This window comes from Narcine bancroftii, chromosome 5, assembly GCF_036971445.1.
Source record: "Narcine bancroftii isolate sNarBan1 chromosome 5, sNarBan1.hap1, whole genome shotgun sequence".
In the NCBI taxonomy this organism is placed as follows: Eukaryota; Metazoa; Chordata; class Chondrichthyes; order Torpediniformes; family Narcinidae; genus Narcine; species Narcine bancroftii.
The window spans coordinates 126,424,586-126,448,985 of record NC_091473.1 but is presented as its reverse complement, the minus strand read 5'-3'; the positions used below and the strand labels follow the sequence as shown (position 1 = coordinate 126,448,985).

The 24,400-nt window shown below is 40.8% G+C and overlaps 1 protein-coding gene across 2 annotated transcripts in view; it reads right to left on the bottom strand.

Moving 5' to 3' along the window:
• Nucleotides 1-317: 317 nt before the first annotated feature.
• Nucleotides 318-24,400, bottom strand: part of hyi (hydroxypyruvate isomerase) — a 55,065-nt gene continuing 30,982 nt past the window's right edge. For both annotated transcript variants that reach the window (XM_069938999.1, XM_069938998.1), the window contains 8 exons: nt 23,319-23,525; nt 18,772-18,883; nt 17,718-17,832; nt 16,961-17,039; nt 14,367-14,416; nt 12,148-12,217; nt 3,573-3,707; nt 318-3,219 (listed from right to left, as the gene is read on the bottom strand). In XM_069938999.1, coding sequence (XP_069795100.1) covers nt 3,167-3,219; nt 3,573-3,707; nt 12,148-12,217; nt 14,367-14,416; nt 16,961-17,039; nt 17,718-17,832; nt 18,772-18,883; nt 23,319-23,520 — 816 coding nt within the window. In that variant the 5' untranslated portion in view covers nt 23,521-23,525 and the 3' untranslated portion in view covers nt 318-3,166. The remainder of the gene's footprint in view (nt 3,220-3,572; nt 3,708-12,147; nt 12,218-14,366; nt 14,417-16,960; nt 17,040-17,717; nt 17,833-18,771; nt 18,884-23,318; nt 23,526-24,400) is intronic.

Here is a 24,400-nt window from a genome sequence, read left to right as displayed (position 1 = left end):
GAGGAGAGCATTCTGGCTGGTTGCATCACTGTCGGGTACAAAGGTGCTAATGCTCAGGAAAGAAAAAAAACACCAGAGGGTTGTTAACTCGGCCTGCGACATCACAGGCACCAGACTTCACCCCATCGAGGACATCTGCAAGAGGCAGTGCCTTAAGAAAGCAACTTCTATCCTCAAGGACCCCCCACACACCACTCAGGCCATGTCCTCAACAATCTGCTCCCACCGAGAAAAAGGTAAGGAAGCCTGAAACACTCAGCAGCAGAAGGAAAGCTTCTTTCAGATTCCTGAATGAACAATGAACCACAGACACTATCTTACTCTAACTTTATCTTTTAATATTTTTATTTATTTTGTAAGCTGGTTTACATTAATGTTTTCACTGCGGCAAATTTTGTGACATGTTCATGGCAATAAATTCTGATTCTGAGGTATAGATGGACTCCTCTATTTCCCCGGAGTATGGAATGGATGGCACTGTATCGGAGCAGAGCACAGAAAAAATGGCAAAATGCAAGGAAGGTGAAAAGTCATGTTTTTTTAACCACCTTATTGACCTATCCTGCCATTCTTTAAGGAGGCTAGGAAGCTGAGCAAAGTTTCGGAAAGGGACAAGAGCAAAATTGGAAATGCATGGCAGACTGGAAGGTAGAAGAGCATAAGGGGGAAAAAAAAGGACAGAAAAGGGGTCTACCAAGAATAATGATCAATAATGAAGATGCAAAAACTTGCACTAAGGCAGATGAGTTGAGGGAATCAAGCATCTGGAAGTATTCTAGCTATTACAGAACGTGGCCATGAGGAGCAGGCCTTGAAGCTTATTGTTCCCAGTTACAGGGTTTTCAAGAATGTGTATGCCATCAATGCATCTGCCTTACATCAATTTAATGCTCTAATTTATAGAGCTGTCATTGTCAGTTTTGAGATGGACACCCGCATTAATATTAAATAGACCTCACTTCATATCGCGATAAAGAAAGAAAGCTGAAGAATGAGGCAGAAGTGGCCATTGTATTCCCCCCCCCAATATATCATTTAAAATATTTCTGTTTTGTTAATTAAATAATCCTTTGCGGAATTGAGTAACCGCTCACAGAAGCAGCTCATAGACCTAGCTCGACTCTTCTAAAGTCAGACAGGAGCTCAGCCTAGTTATTATGGGAAACCGTGGAAAGCAAACTATATTTTTCAGAAGAGCAAATCCATTCAGTAAATTAGATTATTATCTCCGTAGATCAAAGGCTAAAACCTGAACTGCTTAAATCATAATGACGCTTGCAGGACCAATGACAAGAGAGCCAGCTGGATTGAACACCAACTTGGCCATGTGAAGATGGTGATAAAACAAAATACATTTGCTCCAATGACAGCCACCAATATCACAGAGTACATATAGATCCAGGCTGACCTCCTGCTGTTCGCACAATTCATTTTTTGAATCATTGTTAGAGATGATTTCATGCTTAGTGGTTCAATTATAAACCCTTGGGCAAGCAGTGTTATGGGCCCAAGAACTATTGGTTAATTTTAATGGAAATAATGCACCTATCTGATTTCATAGCAAATTATGAAGGGGAGACATTTGCATAGAAATGCTAATTAGAGCTAGGAAAATGGAGCTGCACTGAACTATTCAGGAGAAAAGGTGGAGAAAGCAAACACTTTAAACAAACAATTGTAATTGCTATGAAGTCATCTAAATCTAAGCTCATATTTCAGTCCTGAGCCCTTTGACAGAAAGCCGGGCAACACGAAGGCTAAATAATCCTTGGTTAAAATGAAGGATAAAGAAATTCTAAAATTAAAACCTATAGTTGCTGCAAATTAGAAATGAAACCAGAAGAGTTATATTCTTGATGAATTTGGACAGATTTGTTTTTATGAAACAATTAAAAATAGCAGCTGGGGTGGAGACAACTAATTCCTTTTTATAAAAGCTGATTGATTACATATTCCCCACCGTCTAGTTATGACAATTCACAGAGCAATGGATCTGCTTCAGGACAGTATGGAAAGTTATTTGGAGCCCAGAGCAGAATCAGAGAGAGGCGACATATTAATATTATCATTTGATTACAATGAAGAGTTTGCTTCCTGAACACTTTTTTGAGTTGATTTTGGGCTACTGATCATGAAAATCAGCTTAAATTTATTTTATTAAAAAAATTAAGTTTACATCTACAGCATAGTAACAGGCCCTTTTGACCCATGTGCTCGTGCCACCCAATTGACCTACAACCCGTATGTTTTGAACGGTGGGAGGCAACTGGAACCTGCAGGGCAAACCCATGTAGGCTCAAGGAGAACATACAAAGTCTTTACAGACAGCGCAGGATTCGAACCCCGGTCCGGAACGCTGGTGCTGTAACAGTATGCGGTAACTGCTACGTTAACAATTTCCTATCACATACCATTTTTTTTTAGATCTAACTTATTTTTGTGATTTCCTGTCCTTTTTTTTTCAATAAGGCTTAAAGAATACAAAACCATGAAATGGAACTGCTCATTTACAAATTAATTTTTCTGCATTCACACTCGGACCTTTTCCCTGCTCATCTTGGTGCAGTCAGTGACCAACATGGTGAAAGTTTTCACCAGGACATTGAGCGCATGGAAAAGTGATATCAGGGCAATTGAAATCCATTGAGGCATCAGATGCTGAGTACAAAATAAAATCAGGGGCAAAACATTTTTAAGTCAGTTGAACTAATGCATCATTATGCAATTAAGCATGCTAATGTCAATAAGAGTTAATCTAATATTTCTCCAACTTCCTACATGATACAGCAAATCAGAAAATATCTTTATGCTCAGCTTGAAGTTGTCGATCATAATCTCCATTTTTTTTTCAGGAAGCAAACGTTTTGAAAAAAATTGTTGACCCGGGTTATCTGTAGGGATCAACGAATCTTCATTTGGAGCTTTGTCTGAGTAGGCTGGATTTCATATGACCCAAGTCCCATGACCCAGATTCAGCATCACTTTCACATCTGGTTCTATTTCCAGTTCTCAAGATTATGTAGTGAACGTCCTCAAATTAATTTGCTGTGGTAAGTTGTTTATCCAGACTGAATTGGAAACAGATTTCATGGAAATTAGACTCTTTGTTAAAGGAAGATTTAGCCATTAATTCTTCATCCCTGTTGCCAACAATTAGCAGGAACACTCAATTTGCCATCCATTGGGTCTTCAACCAGCCAAGACCATCTACTGTGTTGCCTGTTTTAATTAAAGAGAAGAAAAATTAAATCCACCTTTTCTGAAAAAAACTGTCACTGCAAAACCTCTCGTTTAATGAACGTGCGAGAGGTGATCGGCAAAAGAACCCAAAGAGACTGGCTGATAACACAACCGTCCAACAAGAATCAGAGCCCAGTTGGGACCTTTCACACTCCCTGAATACCTGCTATGCACCTGCTAATTTGGCCATTTCAACCCACTTTGTTTGGCAGTGTGAAAGAGGCTATTATTTAATGGGTCAAAGAGCCTGTACTTTACGACGACAAGGTTACCAGCACATTAAGGGTTTGATGTGTCTAAACAAGTGTTGCTAAAAGATTATGGAAACCCACCTTTGGGATTATACTCGCAGCCTATATAGCCTTCGTATCCCAATCCTTCCAGCAAGCTGAATACATAGTTGTAGTCGATCTCTCCAGGACTGTCTGGCTCATTGCGGTTGGGAACCTGCGCAACTTGGATGTGTCCTGAGGCAAGATGACATCATGTTAGGTGAGCAGTTTACCTTTTAGGATTTTTAAACTGAAAATGTATAAAGTTTTATATCCAAACAAAAACTTAATTCTTTTGGAGATTCCTGCGAGGAATTAATTGATATCTCTGTCAATAGAATGCACAGTTTCAAATAATACTTAACAAGAATGTGAGGCACATTGGTAACCAAAAGGGCGAGAAATCCAGAGGCTGGTGATCTGGAGAAGTACGTACAAACCCCATAACAGGTACATTTCAGTTCATTGATTAAATAGATCTGGTACATCTTTAAAAATGGTATGGGCAATGATGGCCATGAGACCATCAGATTTTAAAAATGTGTCTGGTTGCTTGTGTCTCTAGACTCTCCAAAAATATGCTAACAACCTTTTATGGATAGACAATAAATGCTGGCCTTTTAAGTTATTACCCGCAACCTGTGTTTGAGTGCGAAATATAACTTTAGCCCAATGACCACATGCTGCTAAAGCTTTATTTTCCTTTTGTATTGGAAGGGCTTATTTGTTTAAGCATCTCAACAGTGTTGGCAAAACTTTAGTGACCTTTGTCAAATTAATGGTCTGTATAAAAATACTACCTTAAGCTTTCTGCAGACCAGTAACACTGTTCCACTCCACATGCTCGTTGGTGGTGAAGATCAAATTCTCTGACCCAACCATCAATGTGAGGTCATTTTATGTCGAACAAACTATACAATCCACTTCTAGATGACTTGTGTGTGATTGAGGAACTTGCCTCATTCTGTACTTTATTATAACATTAATTCCCGAAAATAATGAGGCTTGTAGCTTCAAAAATGAGAATGCTCAATTCCACATTGAATATTTTTCTATTGTCCATTGTTAGCTGATGGTGCATTCCAGGACACCAACACATAACATTCTCAAACTGGATCAAAGGAGTTCAAATTTGTGAACAGTTCTTTCCTTGCGATGAGATGTTTATCCAAATGCATCTGATTATTCAGCATGAACAAACAACATTACTTTGAAGATGCACAAGAAACTGCAGGGTGCTGAATCTAAATATGATCTACTGGAGGAGACAAGCAGCATCCGCGGGGAAAAAAAGAATGGTGGACGGTTACAGTCAAACCCATTTATCGTGTCTCCAATCTCCTGACCAATGGTCCCCTCTCAAGGTCTGGAGAGGGACTTTTAGAGCAGCTGATGACATGGCCACAAGAGTGGTTTGATAAAATCAGGGATGAGCAAAAGGACAGTTATAGGACCAGAGAAGATCCAATTGAGTGAAAAAAGCAAGTCTGCAGATGCTGTGATTGGAGTAAAAACACACCAAAATGCTCAACCAGACCTTTCAGCACCTATAGGAGACAAAATTTTATTGCTGATGTTTCGTGCCTAAGCCCTTCCTTATCATTGGTGGCAGTTGGAAATATAAAGGTCCAGAGCAGGCAGAAGATCAGAATGAGGTGTCCAGGAGGAGGAAGAAGGGATCTGTAGTAGGAGAGGGGGGAGTGGAGAATCGTGGATGTGAAAGAAGGCATGGAGACGGAGTCGACGGATGAGTTCAGTATCATGTCGTGTGGGCAAATGGGGATGAAAGTGAGGCCTCTACAGAGCGTTCAATCTATGAGAGGGGAAAAGTGGAAGGGATGGTGAAGTCTAGGCAGGGGTGAGCGGGAGGTTCAATGGTGTCAAAGAGGGGAGGAGGATGGGATGGATCAGGAGGTGGAAGGGTCAGGCAAGAAAGATGGTGGAGTGAGAGAGTCCTATGCACTTTGGAGTTTGCCACAGAAGCTCAGTCCTGTAGGTTGCAGGGGCCAACGTGGAAACCCACGTCTGAAGCTCGGTTCTGTCAGTCGCCAAGTTTATGGAGAAAGTTCATATTGGAGGCTTGATCCTGTAGATCACTGGGGCCAAGAGAGAGATCCATGTGTGAATCTGTGGGACAGTGGGTTCAGGGTGAAACTTCATATCAGAGGCTTGATCCTGCAGGACACTGGGGCCAAGGTGAAGACCCACGTCAGGAACTCTGTTCTGTAAATTGCCAGGGCTAAAGCGGAGACCTGCATGGGAAGTCAACGAGGCAGCAGTCTCCAAGAACACCAGCTTCCAATCTTTGATGGATGTTAGGTGTGCTTAGAATCAGCAGTTGAATGCATGGATCTGGCAGAGGAGAAAGTTTAAGAGAGGTTTGTGGCAAATGAGGTATGGAGCTATGGTAGTGAGAGAGTGAAGGTCTGTTGGTACTGTACATTGAGCTGAGGGTAGTCTGTAGGATAAGGCAGGAGAGTGAAAAGAGCAGGAGTCAATGCAATCCAGGTACCCGAGATCCCGGTGGGGGCTAAACTGGAAGGCTTGGAACCTGGGCTGGAATCTACCTGGCAACAGATGGCAGCAGATGCAAGTAGCCAGGAAAGATGTTGTTGTGGAAGTGAGTCTGGGTGAGAAAATGGTCATAGAGCTTGAGAGCAGCTGGAAGTGCAAATGGGGAGTAGTGAGAAAGACTCTCACAAGAACTCCCTTTGAAGAGAGGAGGAGAACTTCTTCAGGGTAGGCATTCCTTGAAGAGATTTCACAGTGGATCAACTGATCTGAGTGAAAGACGAAAGTCTTCAGAAGCTGAGATTGTAGTAAAAACACATTGAAATGCTGGAGACAATTATATTGCTGATTTTTTGGGTCTGAGCACTTTCAGATCTCCAACTGAGATCGGGATTAAAGGGTGAGAGTTTTAACAATGGAGCATAATACTGAACACAGCATAAGAAATAAAGTAGATGGTCTCACAGTACAGCTACAGATTGGCAAGTATGATGTTGTGGCCATCATAGAGTCATGACTAAAGGATACATGTCATTGGGAGGTGAATGGCCAAAGAATACACAGTGTATCGAAAAGATAGGTCAGCAAGAGGTGGTGTGGCTCTGTTGGTAAGGAATAACATGAAATCATTGGAAAGAGATGATTTAGGATCAGAAGATATAGAATCATTTGGGTTAATTAAGAATTGGTAAGGGTAAAAGGACACTGTTGGCCATTAAATACAGGCCTCCAAACAGTTGCTGGGATGTGTACAACTAATTACAACAGCAAATAGAAAAGGTGTGACAGAAGGGCCATGTTATGTTAGTCAAGGGGGGATTTTAACGTGCGAGTAGATTGGGAAAACCAGATCGAGTCTGGATCTAAAGAGATCAAATGCCTACACAGCAGCCCACTACGAGATCAGCTGTACTGAATTGGGTGTTGTGTTCTGCACCAGAGGTGATGAGAGAGCTTAGAGAAAACAAACTATGAGGGGGATGTGATCACAATATAATGTAGTTCAATTTGAGATTCAAAAGGGAGAAACTAAAGTCAGAAGTGTTGGTATTTCCGATGAGTAAAGGGAATGACAGTGGCGTGAGAGAGGAACAGGCCAAAGTACATTGGAAGGGGGCACCAGTAGGGATGATGGAGAAGCAGCAATGGAGTTTCTGCAAAAAATAAGAAGGTGCTGGATAAATACAAAGAATGGAAAAGTGTCACAACTGAGACTTACAAGGGAAGTCAAAGCCAACATAAAAGCAAACGAGGGAATATCAGGATGCAAAAAATTAGAACGATGGAGGATTGGGGGGTTGTTGAATACTTGCAGAAGGCAACTAAAAAAACTCATAAGGAAGGAAAAAAAAGTATGAAAATAAGCTAGCAAATAATATCAAAGAGGATACAAAAAGAGATGTGAGAGAAGATATAGGACCAGTATAAAATAGAGAAATAGAAACAATAATGGGAGACAAGAAGATGCATCGGTCTTCATTGTGGAATGCATTAGCAGATGTTGAAGGGTATCAGGGAAGGGAAGACAGTGCAGTTACTATTTCAAGAGGCGAAAAAAAAGGTGAATGGTTTAGGGTGGATATTTGGATTGCACTGGTAGCGGTAGAGATTGTGGAGGCATTGGTAATGATATTTCAGGAGTCATTAGGTTCTTGTATGGTTCCAGAGGACTGGAAAAATTGCAAATGTCACCCCACTCTTCAAGAAGAGAGGGAGGCAGCAGAAAGGAAATTATAGATTGGTTAGCCTGACATCAGTGGTTGGGAAGATATTGGAGTCGATTGTCAAGGATGAGTTTACAGAGTACTTGATTACCGTAGATTAAAAGGTGATTTAGGAAGGCTGGAGGTGTGGGCTGAGAATTGGCTGATGGAATTTAATACAGATAAATGTGAGGTGCTACATTTTGGAAAGGCAAATTTAAATAGGTCATATACATTGAATGGTAGACAATTGAGGAGTGCAGAGCAACAAAGAGATTTAGGAGTTATGGTAAATAGTACCCTCAAGGCTGATACTCAGGTAGATGGTGTGGTGAAGAAGGCAATTGGAATGTTGGCCTTCATAAATCGGAGTATTGAATTCAAGAGTAGGGAGGTTATGATGAAATTGTACAAGGCATTGGTGAGGCCAAATTTGGAGTACTGTGTACAGTTTTGGTCACCAAATTATAGGAAAGATATAAACATAATAGAGAGAGTGCAGAGAAGGTTCACAAGAATGTTGACAGGATTTCAGGGTCTGAGTTACAGGGAAAGGTTGTGCAGACTGGGGCTTTTTTCTCTGGAGCGTAGAAGATTGAGAGGGGACTTGATAGAGGTGTTTAAGATTTTAAAAGGGACAGACAGAGTAAATGTGGATAGGCTTTTTCAATTAAGAAAGGGGGAGATTCAAACTAGAGGACATGGTTTAAGATTGAAGGGGGAAAATTATAAGAGGAACATGAGGGGAAATTTCTTTACGCAGAGGGTGGTGGGGATGTAGAATGAGCTTCCGGCAGACGTGGTCGAGGCGGGATCATTGGTTACATTTAAGGAAAGACTGGATCGTTACATGGATAGGAGGGGACTAGAGGGGTATGGACCGGGTGCTGGTCAGTTGGATTAGGAGGGTGGGGATTTGCTACGGCATGGACTAGTAGGGCCGAACTGGCCTGTTCTGTGCTGTAAGTGGTTATATGGTTATATGGTTTAAGGCACATGACAAGATAGGCCAAAGCCAGCAAAGCTTCATAAAGAGGAAATCTTGTTTGACAAGCTATTGGAATTCTTTGAAGGGTAGCGTGGTTGGTGAAACGGTTAGCACAATGCCTTTACAGTGCCAGCAATTGGGACCAGACCAGGGTTTGAATCCTGTGCTGTCTGTAAGGAGTTTTTAACGTCCTCTCCATGTTTGTGTGGGTTTTCTTCAGGGGCTCTGGTTTCCTCCCACTGTTCAAAACATACTGGGGTGTAGGTTAATGGGGTGTAAATTGGGCAGCACGGACTCATGGGCTGAAAATATCTGTTACTGTGCTGTATGTCTAAATTTAAATAATTTTTAAAATTAAAAATAGTTTTCAAAATGTTTTAAAAATTTTAAGTGACAAGTGGGCTAGATAAAGGAAATGTTGTGGATGTTGTGTATTTGGATTTTTAGAAGGCCTTTGACAAGGTGCCGCACAAGAAAACATACCAGCGTGGGTAGAGCATCGTCTGATTGGCTGGAAACTGAGAGTCTGATTACAGGGATCATATTCTATTGGCTGCCCGTTGCCCATGATGTTCCATAGAATGTTGGGACAACTCCTTTTTATCTGGTACATTTATGATTTAGAATAGGAGTGGGCAAACTTTGTTTTTTTTTTTGAAACTCACATTTCACCTTAAGTATTCCCTATTCCATAAGTGCTCTGTGATTAGTGGCATACGAGTGGGGAAAAAAGTTTGAGGACACCATTTTAATTGTACTTAATTGACTCGTTATGTGCACGGTTTCATAACTCTGAAGGAAATGGGCCAATGACAATTTTTCTCAAGCAAAATATTTCAGTAACAATTGGGTCTAGAGCAGTGATTCTCAACCTTCCCTTCCCATTCACATACTACCTTAAACAATCCCTTACCAATCACAGAGCACTTATGGCATAGGGATTACTTAAGGTGGAATGTGAGTTTAATAAAGGTTGCGCTGATTTAGACTATGGAATGAATGGCATTGTGGCCAAGTTTGCAAGTGATACAAAGACAGGTGGAGGAGCAGGGAGCGTTGAAGTAACAGGAAGGCTGCAGAAGAACTTAAACCGATTAGGAGAATGGGCAGAGAAGTGGTAAATGAAATACAATGTCAGAAAATGTACGGTCATGCATTTTCATTGAAAGAATAAAAGGGCAGACTATTATTTGGATGGGGAGAAAATGTTAAAAATCGGAGGTGCAAAGTGACTTGGAGTCCTTGTGCAGGATACCCTAAAGCTTAACATCCAGGTTGAGTCAGTGGCGAAAAAGGTGAATGCAGTGTTGTCATTCCTATCTAGAGGAATAGGATACAAGAACAGGGATGTGATGTTGAGGCTTTATCAGGTACTGGTGAGGCCTCACTTGGAGTACAGGTTACAGTTTGAGGCTCCTTATTTAAAAAAGGATGTGCCGGCATTGGAGATGGTTCAGAGAACATTTACAAGAATATTTCTTGAAATGAAGGGATTAGCACATGAGGAACATTTGACGGTTCTTGGACAGTACTCCTTGGAATTCAGAAGAATGTGGGGGAACCTCTGAAGCGTTTCAAATGTTGAAAGGCTGGGATGTGGCAAAGCTGTTTCCCATGGTAGGGGTGTCAAGGACAACAGGACACAACTTCAGGATGAAGGGCGCCGATTTAAAACCGAGCTGGGTTAGCTATAGGGTTGTAAATCTGTGGAATTTGTTCCACAGATAGTTGTGGAGGCCAGGTCATTGTGTGTATTAAAGGCAGAGATTGATAGGTTCTTGATTAGCCAGGGCTTCAAAGATTATGGGGAGAAGGTCAGGCAATGGGAAAATGAATCAACTCCATGACTGAATAGCCGATTTCTGCTCCTATATATTATGCTTTAAGTGTTCCTCAACAGGACCTAATATAGTTTAGCAAGTGCAGGAAAGAAGGATAATTGAGATGGTACAAGAAGTATTTTGTAGAATTTATTGCTAAACTGAAGAATTTTAGATGACCTCAATTTTGTGAAAGATATTTGGGTTGCCAATCTGGAGTTAGAATTACACTGATCTCTTTCTTGAAAAGAAAAATTGGTGTTTATGATAGGCAACTGCAAGCTGAACACAAAGATCATTTCAGATTTGCTGTATCACGTAGGATGTTGGAGAAACATTGAATTAACCTTTGTTGAATTGTGCATGTTTAATTGCATAATAATGCTGACACATTGTCCTGGTTTGTCATTGACTGCACCAAGATCAGCAGGGAAGAAATCCAAGTGCGAATGCAGAAAATGAATTTTCAAAGACATGTTGCACTTCACAGTTTTGTCGGCTTGAAGTGGACTTAAAATATGACAGGAAATCACAAAAAGCGGTTAGAATTTGAACAGGGTACATGATAGAAAGATTTTTTTTAGGTGATTTTCCTGATCAGCAGTCTAAAATCGATAAAATACATCCAAAAGTGTTCAGGAAGCAAAATCTTCATTGTCCAGTCTTATCAAATATAGACGCAACAGGTTAATGTTGGAGTTAAGGCAAAGTGTTGTCATGTCATCTTTAACCATATAACCACTTACAGCACAGAACAGGCCAGTTCGGCCCTACTAGTCCATGCCGTAGCAAATCCCCACCCTCCTAATCCCACTGACCAGCACCCGGTCCATACCCCTCTAGTCCTCTCCTATCCATGTAACGATCTAGTCTTTCCTTAAATGTAACCAATGATCCCGCCTCGACCACGTCTGCCGGAAGCTCATTCCACATCCCCCCCACCCTCTGCGCAAAGAATTTTCCCCTTATAATTTTCCTCTTATAATTTTCCCCCTTCAATCTTAAACCATGCCCTCTAGTTTGAATCTCCCCCTTTCTTAATTGAAAAAGCCTATCCACATTTACTCTGTCTGTCCCTTTTAAAATCTTAAACACCTCTATCAAGTCCCCTCTCAATCTTCTACGCTCCAGAGAAAAACGCCCCAGTCTGCACAACCTTTCCTTGAAACTCAGACCCTGAAATCCTGTCAACATTCTCGTGAACCTTCTCTGCACTCTCTATTTTGTTTATATCTTTCCTATAATTTGGTGACCAAAACTGTACACAGTACTCCAAATTTGGCCTCATCAATGCCTTGTACAATTTCATCATAACCTCCCTACTCTTAAATGTAATTCTTGTTTTTATTTTAATTTCATATATATTCTAAGATATTTAGCTTCCCTGAAGACCATTTCTATAACATTGAAAAAGAGATAATCACGAACAATCAAACTGAACGGCTGAAAGCTAAAATAGTGCAGAAGTTCACTTTAACTGATTCTACACATCAAAGTTGAGTTTCTGCATTGAAAGGGCATGAAATAATAGGGTTCCTTGAAGTTTTTCTCCAGTACATTGAACAACTCCCTCTTAAATACAAATTGAGCGTACACTGGAAGAAAGTACTTGCCTATGAGAGGGAAGTAGTTGGTAATGTTCTGAGTAAGATTCCCATCCATGATCTGGCAGTGAAACAGGTCCTGCATCCAGACACACGTCAGTTACCACAAGGTGAGACCTTTTATTTGATCACAATGTCAAACATGAGAATAATAGTCATTCCATCTCACCAGAAAACAAAGTATGGCACAAGAGTGTGGACCACATGCTGTAACCAATCTCCAGGTCATCACATGGATTGATCAGCAGGCCATTCTGCTCAGCCAGTGTTGCATGTGACACTCCTCCCAATATACTTCATCCTTTTTACCATATTCACCTCTTCCATTCTACCTCACATACTTACCTGCTCTCCCCTAATATACATCAGTCGGAGTTCACCTCAACCAATTCAATTTAGCAGTAAGGATCTTCACCATTCCCTTAATTACATTGCAGGAAACATCAATGAGTATCCTGTAGATTAACCATGGGGGCAGTGTTTTCATTCAAAGACTATGAAAATCAGAGAAGACTGCATCAATAACACGTCAAAAACACAATGCTAATAATGGTGTCTTGTACGCAAGTGGTCTATTGGAAAACCATGGGGGCATTACCTGCATCATTTTCCTTGGAACAAGGCAGCTCTGTAATGCTGTGTTGGAGGCCAATCAATGGCAATGAACCCTTGCAAAAATTAGAACGGAAGAGTAGGCTACAAAGCCCTGAAGATCACTCCCTATTTAATGTGACCAGGAAGCAAAAACTCTGCTTCCAATGCAAGGATAAGAGCAACACATTACTCAAAGTATGATCTCAATGGTGCCCTATAAAGTTATGTTAAAGATACCTACTTTTATAATCCATTCTGCTTGTAATAAAGACTGACCTTAAATTGACCTTCCCAATTTTTTTGCTGTGCTAAGCCTTTGCCCTTTCATGCATCAAGACCCAAGATTCCTTATTACTGCAATATTATTTTTAAATTTTTGGACATACAGCATGGTAACAAGGCCCTTCAGCCCAAGGGCCATTCCCTCACTATTACACCTACTTGACCTACAACCTACGGTAAGTTTTGGAGTGTGGGTGTGTGATAGTACAGATTCTATCACCAATGTGTATATGTAGAGATGGTAGTGTAGAATGACTGTGATTGGCTGAGAGTGTAGCCACACCTACTGGCAGGTCTTAAAGGATTGATCCTAGCCAGATCAGGTCATTCTGGACTGGACGACCTACATGTGATATGCTCCAGTCTTTTAGTTAATAAAAGCCTTGGTTTAGATCAATAGGTCTTTGGTTCTTTCGATGCGCTTTACAGGGTGGAAACCAGAGTCCCCAGGGAAATCCCACGCAGACACAGGTCCCGATAGCCGGTGAGTTATTAACTGTTATGCTAACTGTGCCGCCATTCCCATTCTATTAAATACTATTTAGCATGCTTTCCCATTTTTTCTTTCAAAGTGGATAAACTCATTCTGTCAGATCCTATCAATCTCTTGCACGCTCACTTATCCTACATATATTCCTTCACAGGTACTTCTTGGCCTCCTTACTGCTCACTGACCCACGAATCCTTGTAGCAATAGCAAATCTGGCTGTAAAATACTCAGCCCCTTCGTCCAAGTCACTGATATAGACTGATGTAGGTGTGATCCCTGATGCCCTACAACTGGAGAAATAACCGGTACAAACGGTTAACACCATAGCTGAGCATTTCCCCGTCGACTCTTTTAACTTGTACAGATTGCCTAAAGAAAGCATGTTTTTGTTAAAAAGAGTAACTGCAGCAATCAGAAACAAAACTTGGCATCTGATCACACACTGGCAGAATGAGTGCTTCCTCGCTCCAATGCCAATTAGTCTCATTCTGATTACTACACACACATCAATTATTTATAATACCTAAAGCTATATTAATATTAATAAAGTAATGAACAGTGAGCTGCTGTGGCAATGGCAGGTAGTGATGCCCTCACTAAAAAGGGTCACGTTTCTGACAGGAGATCTTCAAATTAGGAGACAGGTCTCCGCACCGGATTGGCGCAGAAACACTCCCTCCACATTAAAAACCAGCAGTGGTCATGGGAGTAGTCTTACTATTCTGGCTGCTGCTCCTCCATCAACAGAGATTTCATTATTGATTCATTGGACTTCCCGTTGATTCTTCCATCCTTCCGTCTTCAGTCCTCGGCTGCTTGGGGAAAAGGGAGAAATCGCCTTTGATTTTTGAATGTCACTCACCAGCTGCAGTTTCAGGTTAGGCCGATCCACTTGCCTCAAGATCTTCATGGCTGCAATAACCAGCACATCCTTGATTAAACTTCCTACCGATTGACAAGGGCAGCAACTGTTTCCAAAGGGCTGAACCACTAAACACCATTGCGATTCGGAACTAATTACTCAAAAGCGTGAACTTTACAGGCCAATGTTTTTATTCCACTGGGACTCGAGAGAATACTGCAGCATTTGAAGTGTCTTGAGTTTCTGTATCTCGGAGGCTTATGTGAATTTAGTACAATGGAAGGCAAACTAGTATTTACATCTTATGATTTATTGAAAACTGCAGAGAAAACCTAGCAATTAATAGAATTTCCAAGGGAGGTTTTTAAATGATAAAATAATGGTAATATTATTCTCCCCAAAAGGAAACCATTTTGTAAATGACATCTATCACAGCTCTTCCATATGCCTAGCCAATTAGTCCATGACCCTGCTCCTACCTCACAGCACTGCAAAATCCTCTTTCATACAAATAATGTGGTACTAGGTCGCTTAGTTCCTAATGCATATGCTCCGTCACTGATTAAAGTCATTGCTGATTCGATTGTAACCGGAACTGCATCCTCCTGTTCACCCAAGTGAACCTTTCATCTCCTTACTTATAAATGATCTATCTACCTCTGCCTTAAAGTTATTCAAAAAGCCCTTCCACTGTTTCTTTGAGTGAAAGGATTCCAATGACTCACAATCCTCAGGGAGAGTTTCTCCATTCCTTTGTGGAGCAAGACCCTTATTTTTAAATAGTGACACTTTGCTCCAGATTTTCTACAAGAGTGAACATTCTATCCATCAAGACACCAGTTGTAGAGGACGGGGTGGTGCTCTCTCTCTCTCTCTCTCTCTCTCTCTCTCTCTCTCTCTCTCTCTCTCTCTCTCCTCTCCTCCCCCCCCCCCCTTAGTCTGGCACCTGCCAATCTACTACTTCTGTCCATCATGTTTCATCTCCACTTGGATGGGATAGGGTCCCAGAGTTGGCCCCTGTCCCATCTCTTTACACTGGCTTCTCTACTACCTTTCTCCAATCCTGAAGGAAATGCATTTAATAGAGATGTGCAAGGCAAACATTTTACAGAGTGGTAAGTGCCTGGAATAGTGGTGGAAGCAGATACAACAGCAATATTTAACAGCCTTCTAGAGAGAGACACATGAATTTTATGGAGATGGAGTCATATCCATCAGGTGCAAGCAACAGTTTTAGTTTGATTTGGACATCATGCCCAGCACAGACACGTGTGAAGTGATAGAGTGCTAGTGATCCTCCTGACCACTAGAGGGAGTCAGAAACTAGTTTGTGGCAGCTCAGTTGGATTCAAGATGGATGCCTCCATACCGACATTACAGTTCTATAGCTAATAAAGTACAGTTGTAATACACATTGAATCCAAGTTTATTTATTACAATAAAATAAATATCACAATGTGGGCCAAAGGCCTGACAATGTTTAAGAGGCATTTAGATGTGCATACATCATGGAGAAAGGTTTTCATCTTTGTGCTCTGTCAAGACCAAAGATTCGCTGTGAATCTGACTCAAAGATTCCTTGGAAAAGTACAACAACATCACCAATGTGAAAATCCACATCCCATATCCATTTCAAATTCAAAGGAGCACTGTGAGAGGCTTGAGTGCCTTGATATGGAGTACAGGGGAGCCCAGGCTAAATAAGTAAACAAGCACAGCACCTCCCATCAACCTGCAGTGTACATGGATCCCAGTGTATATTGGCCATTTCATTATCCTATAGGTTGCAAGTTACCCAACTTGACTGTCCAAGAAATAGTGCCTTCCAAAACCTCAATTTAAAAAAAAGAGCAGCAGTTTGGGAAGTGAAAATGGTGGCAGGAGATTTTTTTTGGAGAACAGCCAAAGAACAAGGAGATAGAGAATTTAAATATTTATTATCCCATCACAGCTGGGACAGTGTAATTACTTAAAGACAAATTTACACAGGCAGTTTTATCATAAATATAGGCCCATGGACAAATGCATACAGACAATCTTTTTTAAATATACTAATAGTTCAGAGTTTCCATTCATTTACAATCAAACACTGTGAAATCAAACGCTTCAGCCCAACTTGTCCATGCTGATTAAAATGTCCCACTGATGCTAGTCCCACTTGCCTGTGTTTGGCTCAATTTACTCTTAACCTGTCCTATCCATGTATCTGTCCATTTCTTTTTTGTTAAACATCACTATAGTAGCTGCCTCAACAACCTCGTCCGGCAGCCCATTCCTTATACCCAGCACCCTCTATGTAAAAACATTACCCCACAGTTTCCTGCCAAATCTTCTGCCTCACCTTGAAACCTATGGCCTCTGGTTACAAATTCCCCTACTCTATGCCTTCATCCAATCTATTCCGCTCATTATTTTTATTATGATATTTTTAATCTGTGCTGCTTTTCCGCTAATGAGTAGCAAGAGGAAAAATGAGTCCAATGAGAGTTCAAAGCATCATATTTGTGATTCCATCCAAACCCCGATAAATTTAAACTCATTCCTTTTTTAAGTAACCTATTTAATAGAGCTCTCCCTTGTAAGTTCTCTCTTACCTTGGTGTGGCGTATTCAGGAAATAGTGGGAATCCGTGATGCGTGTGTTTATAGGTTCGATCAACCCCAAGATTCCCTCCTGATTGAAAGCAACAACAAGGCATTCAAACCACATCATGACACAGTGAAAAGGAAAATATCATGCACTGCTCTGCGCAAGTGGAGTACAGTTCTCTATTCCTTCTGGGGGGTGTGGAGGGGGTGAGGGGTGAGATCGAGAGGGCACATGGTACAGGAGAATCTTTTTTGTGGTTCAAAAGCAGCGGTGAAAGGCATGGTTAAAAACAAAAGGAGAAAACAATAGCCGAGAGAGAGAGAGTCGAAGTTCTAGATTGAGAGTCCAGTTACCTGCATAAATAGTGTTAATCTCTTTATCCACTGATATTGTGTTACTACTAATCTCACCAGCTATTGATATTCATAATTCAAGAAATATTACCAGTTTCTATTCTCACCAATTGCCCACATTATTTTTCTCTCTCACCATTAACTGTATCTAATTTCACAAGTTAATGATAGACTGATATCAATGATTAGAGTACTATCACCTGGCTAATTGTGCTTTCTACAACAATAACCATCAGCCCATTGCTTTTAACTATTCATTAGCCATATATCATTCCAGAAGGATTTATCAGCTAATCCCAACATCTGTAGGAAGTGAGATGTGATCAGGCTTAAAGTCACCATCTCAAGACAGATGGATAGGGAAATGTAATTTTCACCATGTTCGACAAAGTATTTGATTTACATCTACCGTTGAGAGGATGTCTGCTGCATATTTCAGATTTTCAATAAATGTGGCTTCCATCGCCATGGCAACAGTTGCTCTGTCTAGGCCCATTGGAAAGCGTCCTGCCATCAAATGGATGCTAAGCAGAAAGAATGACAGTGCACTTTAGGACAACCGAAACCTTTAAGATTGAGATTATTTCTTAATCATTCGCGGATCATGGACATCTCTGTTGTCCATCATTAACTGATGCAATTTAGTGGCTGTTGAGGCCACTTCGATGAGGTGGCTAAGAGTTAGCCACAATGGCATGAGGTACAAGTTATGTATCTGTTTGAAAGGAGGTTAGGGAACCTACTGGGATCTGCACCAATTATCCAATCCTTTGTGGGCAGCTCACTTTACACCTGTATCATTAGCTTCTTCCCAGATTTTATTTTACAATAAATGCAAATTTCAAACCATCTAATAACAAACAGACTTGCATCACCTGGATTATGGGTCCAAAGTCATGGAATACTGGAAATATTGGGATTACATGATGAAACACACCTGAGGTTGTACACCTATTACATGATGAAACACACCTGAGGTTGTACACCTATTACATGATGAAACACACCTGAGGTTGTACACCTATTACATGATGAAACACACCTGAGGTTGTACACCTATTACATGATGAAACATACTTGAGGTTGTACACCTATTACACTGCAGTACGAGCCAAAGGCAAGTTTTTAAGCAGGATGAAAGGACTAACAATGAGTGGCTTCCTGAGGCTGACCAATCAAAACATTTATTTCCAAATCATATTTATTTCCTAACCAACGTTAAACCAAGGAAGGAAAATCGCTTTTCCTCCTTGACTCCTCTGGGAGACCCTCCTTTGGCATAACCTGAGATCCTCCTCCTCTCCAACCCATTCCAAGACCCTCCTTCCTTCACCAGTCATGTTCTTGACCTTCCTGGTTCCTTGTCCTTGGCCTGGTTCTTTTCCCTTCATGACCCAGTGCTTGTAATTCCACAGATGGATCAACTATCAAAGCCTGTTCAAAGGAATGCAAAGGAAGCTCACCGCTTGCATTTAACAATTTTAGCATATTGCACTGCCTGATCCAGTCCTCTGCGGAATTCAGCCTGTTGCTGTGGATGTGCTCCAAGCCCAAGTTCTCCTCTTTCTTTATTTCCTAGAAATTAAAAGACTATTACAGAAAGAATGGTGAGAATTTCCAGAGCTTGATGTTGGAGCAACGGTGAACAGACGTCGGAATTGAACCGGAGTTGTTCAACAGTAGCAGTACTGCTGTGCTACTATGAAATGGTCACTACATATTTACACCTTGTTCAAATGATTGGTGAGAATCTGTGTAGACTTCATGGACAAGTGAGAAAGGATAGGTCATGGGGTAATAAACATTTGATGAGGTGAAACAAGCAAGTATGCAGATACTGTGATTGTAATAAATACACAAAAGAAATTGAGAAACTCAGCAGGTCCCCCAGCGTCTATAGGATGCAAAGATATATAACCAATGTTTTGGGCCTGAGCCATTTGTTGGGTGTGAGCCATTTGTTGGTCCTATAAATTGGCCTCCTATGGACACTGCAGTATCTGGAAACATTTGATGTGATTGCTCTGGATCAGTGGTTTTCAAACTCTTCCCCAAACTCACACTCTACCTTAAGCAATCCCTATGCCATAAGTGCTCTGTGATTAGTAAGGGATTGCTTAAGGTGGTACATGAGTGGAAAGAAAAAGGTTTGAAAAATTGCTGTTTTAACCATACCTAATTGACTCGTTCTGTGCACGGTTTCTTAACTCCAAAGGAAATGGGTCAAATGACAATTTTTTTCAAGTAAAATATTTCAGAAACAATTGAATCTACAGCAGTGATTCTCAACCTTCCCTTAAGCAATCCCTTACTAATCACAGAGCACTTACGACATAGGGAATACTTAAGGTGGAATGTGAATTTAGGGGGGGCAGATTGAAAACCACTGCTCTAAATGCTGACATAGACTCTACGAACTCAAGATCTGCAGCCCCTGCCAAATACTAAATGAACATTAGACACACCCACTGGTAGGATCAATCATGTTTCACAATCTTGTGGATATTATATCAGGAAGTCGATCCTATTCGCCGAATCACACAGGGTACTCATTGTAGCTTTGATGTTAATTTAGTTGGTACGTTTAGAAACAAAATGCTGGAGAAACTCAGCAGGTCAGTGTACTTTAGATCTGAAATTTGAAATTTTTATACAAAATTAAAGCACACGGTATAGGAGGTTTGGTATTGAGGCGGATAGACAATTGGTTGACAGGAAGCAAAGAGTAGGAATAAACGTGTTCTTTTCAGAATGGCAGGAAGTGACTAATGGGGTACCACAAGGCTCAGTGCTGGGACCACAGTTATTTATAATATATATCAATGACAGATGAGGGAATAGAAAGCAGCATCTCCAAGTTTGCAGACGACACAAAGCTGGGTGGTGGGGACTAGCTGTGTAGAGGATGCTAAGGGTGCAGGGTGACTTGGACAAGTTAGGTGAGTGGGCCAAGGCATGGCAGATGCAATATAATGTGGATAAATGTGGTTTTCCACTTTGGAGGCAAGAACAAGAGAGAAGATTATTTACTAAATGGTGTTCAATTAGGAAACAGAACGATGCAATGAGGCCTGTGTGTCGCTCTGCACCAGTCATTGAAAGTGGGCATGCAGGTACAGCAGACAGTGAGAAAAATAAATGATATGCTGCCGTTCATAGCGGGAGGATTCGAGTACAGGAGCAGAGAGGTTCTACTGCAGCTGTACAGAGCAGTGGTGAGACCACACCTGGAGTATTGTGTTCAGTTTTGGGCTCCTTATCTGAGGAAAGACATCCTTGCTATCGAGGGAATGCAAAGAAGGTTCACTAGATTGATACCAGAGATGGCAGGCCTTACACATGAAGAAAGGCTGGATCATCTAGGCTTATACTCACTGGAATTTATAGGATTGAGGGTGGATCTTATAGAAATGTATAAAATTCTTAAGGGATTGGACAGGCTGAGTGCAGGAAGGTTGTCCTCGAAGTTGAGAAAAACCAGAACCAGGGGACACAGTTTAAGGATAAGGAGGAAGTATTTTAGGACTGAGATGAGAACTTTTTTTTTCTCTGAGAGAGAGGGGAATCTGTGGAATTCTTTGCCACAGGAAGTTGTTGAAGTCGGTTCCTTATCCATATTTAAGAGGAAGTTGGATTTGGCCCTTGTAGCTAAGGGGATCAGGGGATATGGGGAGAAGGCAGGAACTGGGTACTGAGTAGATGATTAGCCATGATCAAAATGAAAGGTGGTGTAGGCTTGAAGGGCCAAATGGCCTAGTACTGCACCTATTTTCTATGTTTCCATTGTCAGAGTGCATACATGACATCACATACAACTGAGATTCTTTTACCTGCAGGTGAGGCAAAATTGCCACTTACTGGCAGTGAAAAGACAAAACCTAGTCATTGTACACATGTAAACAAATAAAGAAATCCAAACAAACTGACTGTGCAATACCGAGATAGAAAAAGAAAAATAAATTGCAAAAGTAAGATTCCTGATTGAGTTGTTGTTGAGACATCTGATGGTGGAGGGGTAGCAGCTGTTCCTGAATCTGGTGGTGTGAGTCTTGTGACACCTATACCTCTTTCCTGGTGGCAGCATTAAGAACACAGAGAGTATGCTGGGTGGTGTGGAACCTTAATGATTGCTGCTGCTCTCTGACAGCAGTGATCCCTGTAGGACATAGATTCTCACCGGTGGGGTGTGGGAATATTTTGGGAAATAATTAAAAAGTTGGTTTGAAAAAATAAACTCGATATGTTGGTGTGAAAGTTGTGATTTGGCAATACTGTACAATTGTCGTAACTTCCAAGTAAAATTATTTTGTACTTTTTATTTTCATAACATTTGTTTTTGCTCTTCCGATGTTTCTCTATTGTTTCTCTTATTTTAACTGGTGTTATACTTGGTTAACATTATAATTATATTTTTTTCTGACCGAATGAATGAATATCATCCATTCCAAATTATCTCATTGGCAATGAGGATTCCAAATTATCTCAATAATCATGTGTCCGACCATACCCCTTTACTTTTACAGTCCAGTAATGAATGAGGCCTGTATCTGTATGTATCTTTGTGCACTAGCGTATTAATGGGGTGGGGGGGGGGGAGTTCCACCCAGGTGCCAGCTTGAGGGGGGTGCCAAATTTTTTAAAAATATAGGGACCCCAGAAAGTAAAGCACGAGGCTAGCGCAGTTTTGATGCACTCTGCGAGAAAAAATGTCAGAAACTGCGCTGGTGTTTTTTTTCATGTTTTTTAGAGTCAATATTCTTCCTTTGATTCAATCATTACTTTTATTACATTTTTCAATTCTAAGACATAATAAAATAATTGATTAATCTGTTTCAGGGAGCGTACTTTGTCGTATTAATCTGTTTCAGGGAGCGTACTTTGTCGTATTTATCTGTTTCAGGGAGCTTACTTTGTCGTATTAATCTGTTTCAGGGATCCCGCGCTGTTGTATATTCAAAATGAACAGACCAAGCAAGCAAAGGTTTTGTCAATAGTCAGTGGAGTTCTTGAAGTTTGGGTTTATACCTGCTGTACATAATGAACGTGCGCCTTTTTGCCTATTATGCCAACAGACTTTGACAAATGAATCAATGAAGTAAGGTGGTTGTCAAAGGGAAACTGCTTCAATAGGTTTATGGAACTGTTTGATCTCCTCAGTGAGTTTTTGAAGGACAAACCTGAAATGAAGCTCTTGCCAACAATGATTATGTGAGTTACTTGACAGACATTTTTGAGAAAATAAGTATCATGATGTGGCTGTCTAATGAGATTGAAAAGAAATACCCAAACTTGACTACTTTAGCAAGGGAACTATGGAACTATTCCATAGTCTTATTTAGTAGAATGTGGCTTCAGAGCTGTTAGTGATTTGCTACAAGCTAAGAGAAACCAACTTGAAATTACAAAAATGTGGAGATTTAAGGTTGAAACTAACAATAGTCCCTCGAATCAAAAAAATCTGCAGTTAGCGTCAGGGGCAAGGTTCCCAGTGAAGTAATGACAATTTTTGAATGTCTGTTTGAGATGGTTGACATATTGAAGTAGTTGAATAAGAAATATGTGTTCCAGTGTATTCCCAACCTTAATTGCATTGAAATACACTTATAGTAAATGATTTAATTAAAACTTCTTTTGAATATACTGTATAACTTTTTTCCGCAAATGGTGGGGATTATGTTTTTTTTAATAAAAGGTGTGGCCTAGGGCAAAAAAGTTGAGAATCTCTGCTGTAGATGTTCTGGATGTTGGGGAGGGTTTATTTGTGATGTCCTGGGCTGTGTCCACTAACTTTTATGGGGCTTTTTGCTCAGGGTATTGGTGTCCCCATACCAGACCAGGCCCCTGCCTGCATTTTGATGAAGGGCTCAAGCCAAAAACATTGGTTCTGTATCTTTAACTTTGCTTCATAAAGAACACTATTTGATCTGCTGAGTTTCTCCAGCATTGTGTTTTTAACTTCAACCACGGCTTCTTCAGATGTTTGAATGTTACTCCTTGTTGGTACATTTACCTGGTGGGGTATTAATCAGTACAATCTCCATTCCATTTTCCTCCAACACCTTCTTTAGCTCTGTCACATCAGTATCATAAGGCCATGGCACCTCCACTGCCTGGAATCCAGCGTGGGCAGCTGCCTCCACCCGACGGGGCAACGTCTTCACCTCCGGGAAAAGCCAGGAAAGGTTGGCAGCAAAATGCAGGGAACGTAACATTAGTACTGCAAACCAAGGGTGAGCAGGTTTAGGAGGGAATCATTTGGAGATGTGATAAAGCCTCATTCTCTTCAGATCACTGAATCAAGGTTAGATTAGGACTGCTCTGTATGCACCACACAAGTCGACTTTTGTGGTTTATTCTGTATCAATTAAAAAAAAATTATTTACACAAATTTTTCATGTGTTCTATTAAGCAAATTTAACAGACAAAATAATGAGCTAGTGCAACGCTGTCACAGCGCCAATGACCGGGGATCAAATCTGGCGCTGTAGTTTGTAGTTCTGCCCTTGTCTGCATGGGTTTTCCCTGGGTTGAGGGTCGATTGAGTGGCACGGGCTCATGGGCCAGAAGGGCCGATAACCATATTTAAAATTAATACTTTGTGGACAATATTGGACAGTTTTTCTGACTGCACCTGAAAAATTCAACTATGGGCCATTATTTATTTTTCAAGATTATTCCAAGAAGTGATTATTCTTAACCACCAATTCCAGTTTGACATTATTTGAGCTACCAATATTTTAGCACTATGTCAAATGAACAAACATAAGCATGGTCAAGTTAAGTCGACAGTCATCTGATTATACAAGTACAACCGACGAAGCAGACACACAATCAGACATAACACCCATACAGACAAAACAATACACATGCAGGACAAGTATTTCACCTATACAAATAAATAAATAAATATTGTTTCATGAATATGAGAGTTAGTGCAAGCAGTTTCTTTGGGCGTTTCAGCATTCTCACAGCTTGTGGGAAGAAGCTGTTTCTTAGCTTGGTGGTGCTGGCTTTGATAGTCCTGCATCTCTTCCCCAATGGGAGCAGATGAAAGATACTCTGTGGAGGGTGGAAGGGGTCCTCAATGATTTT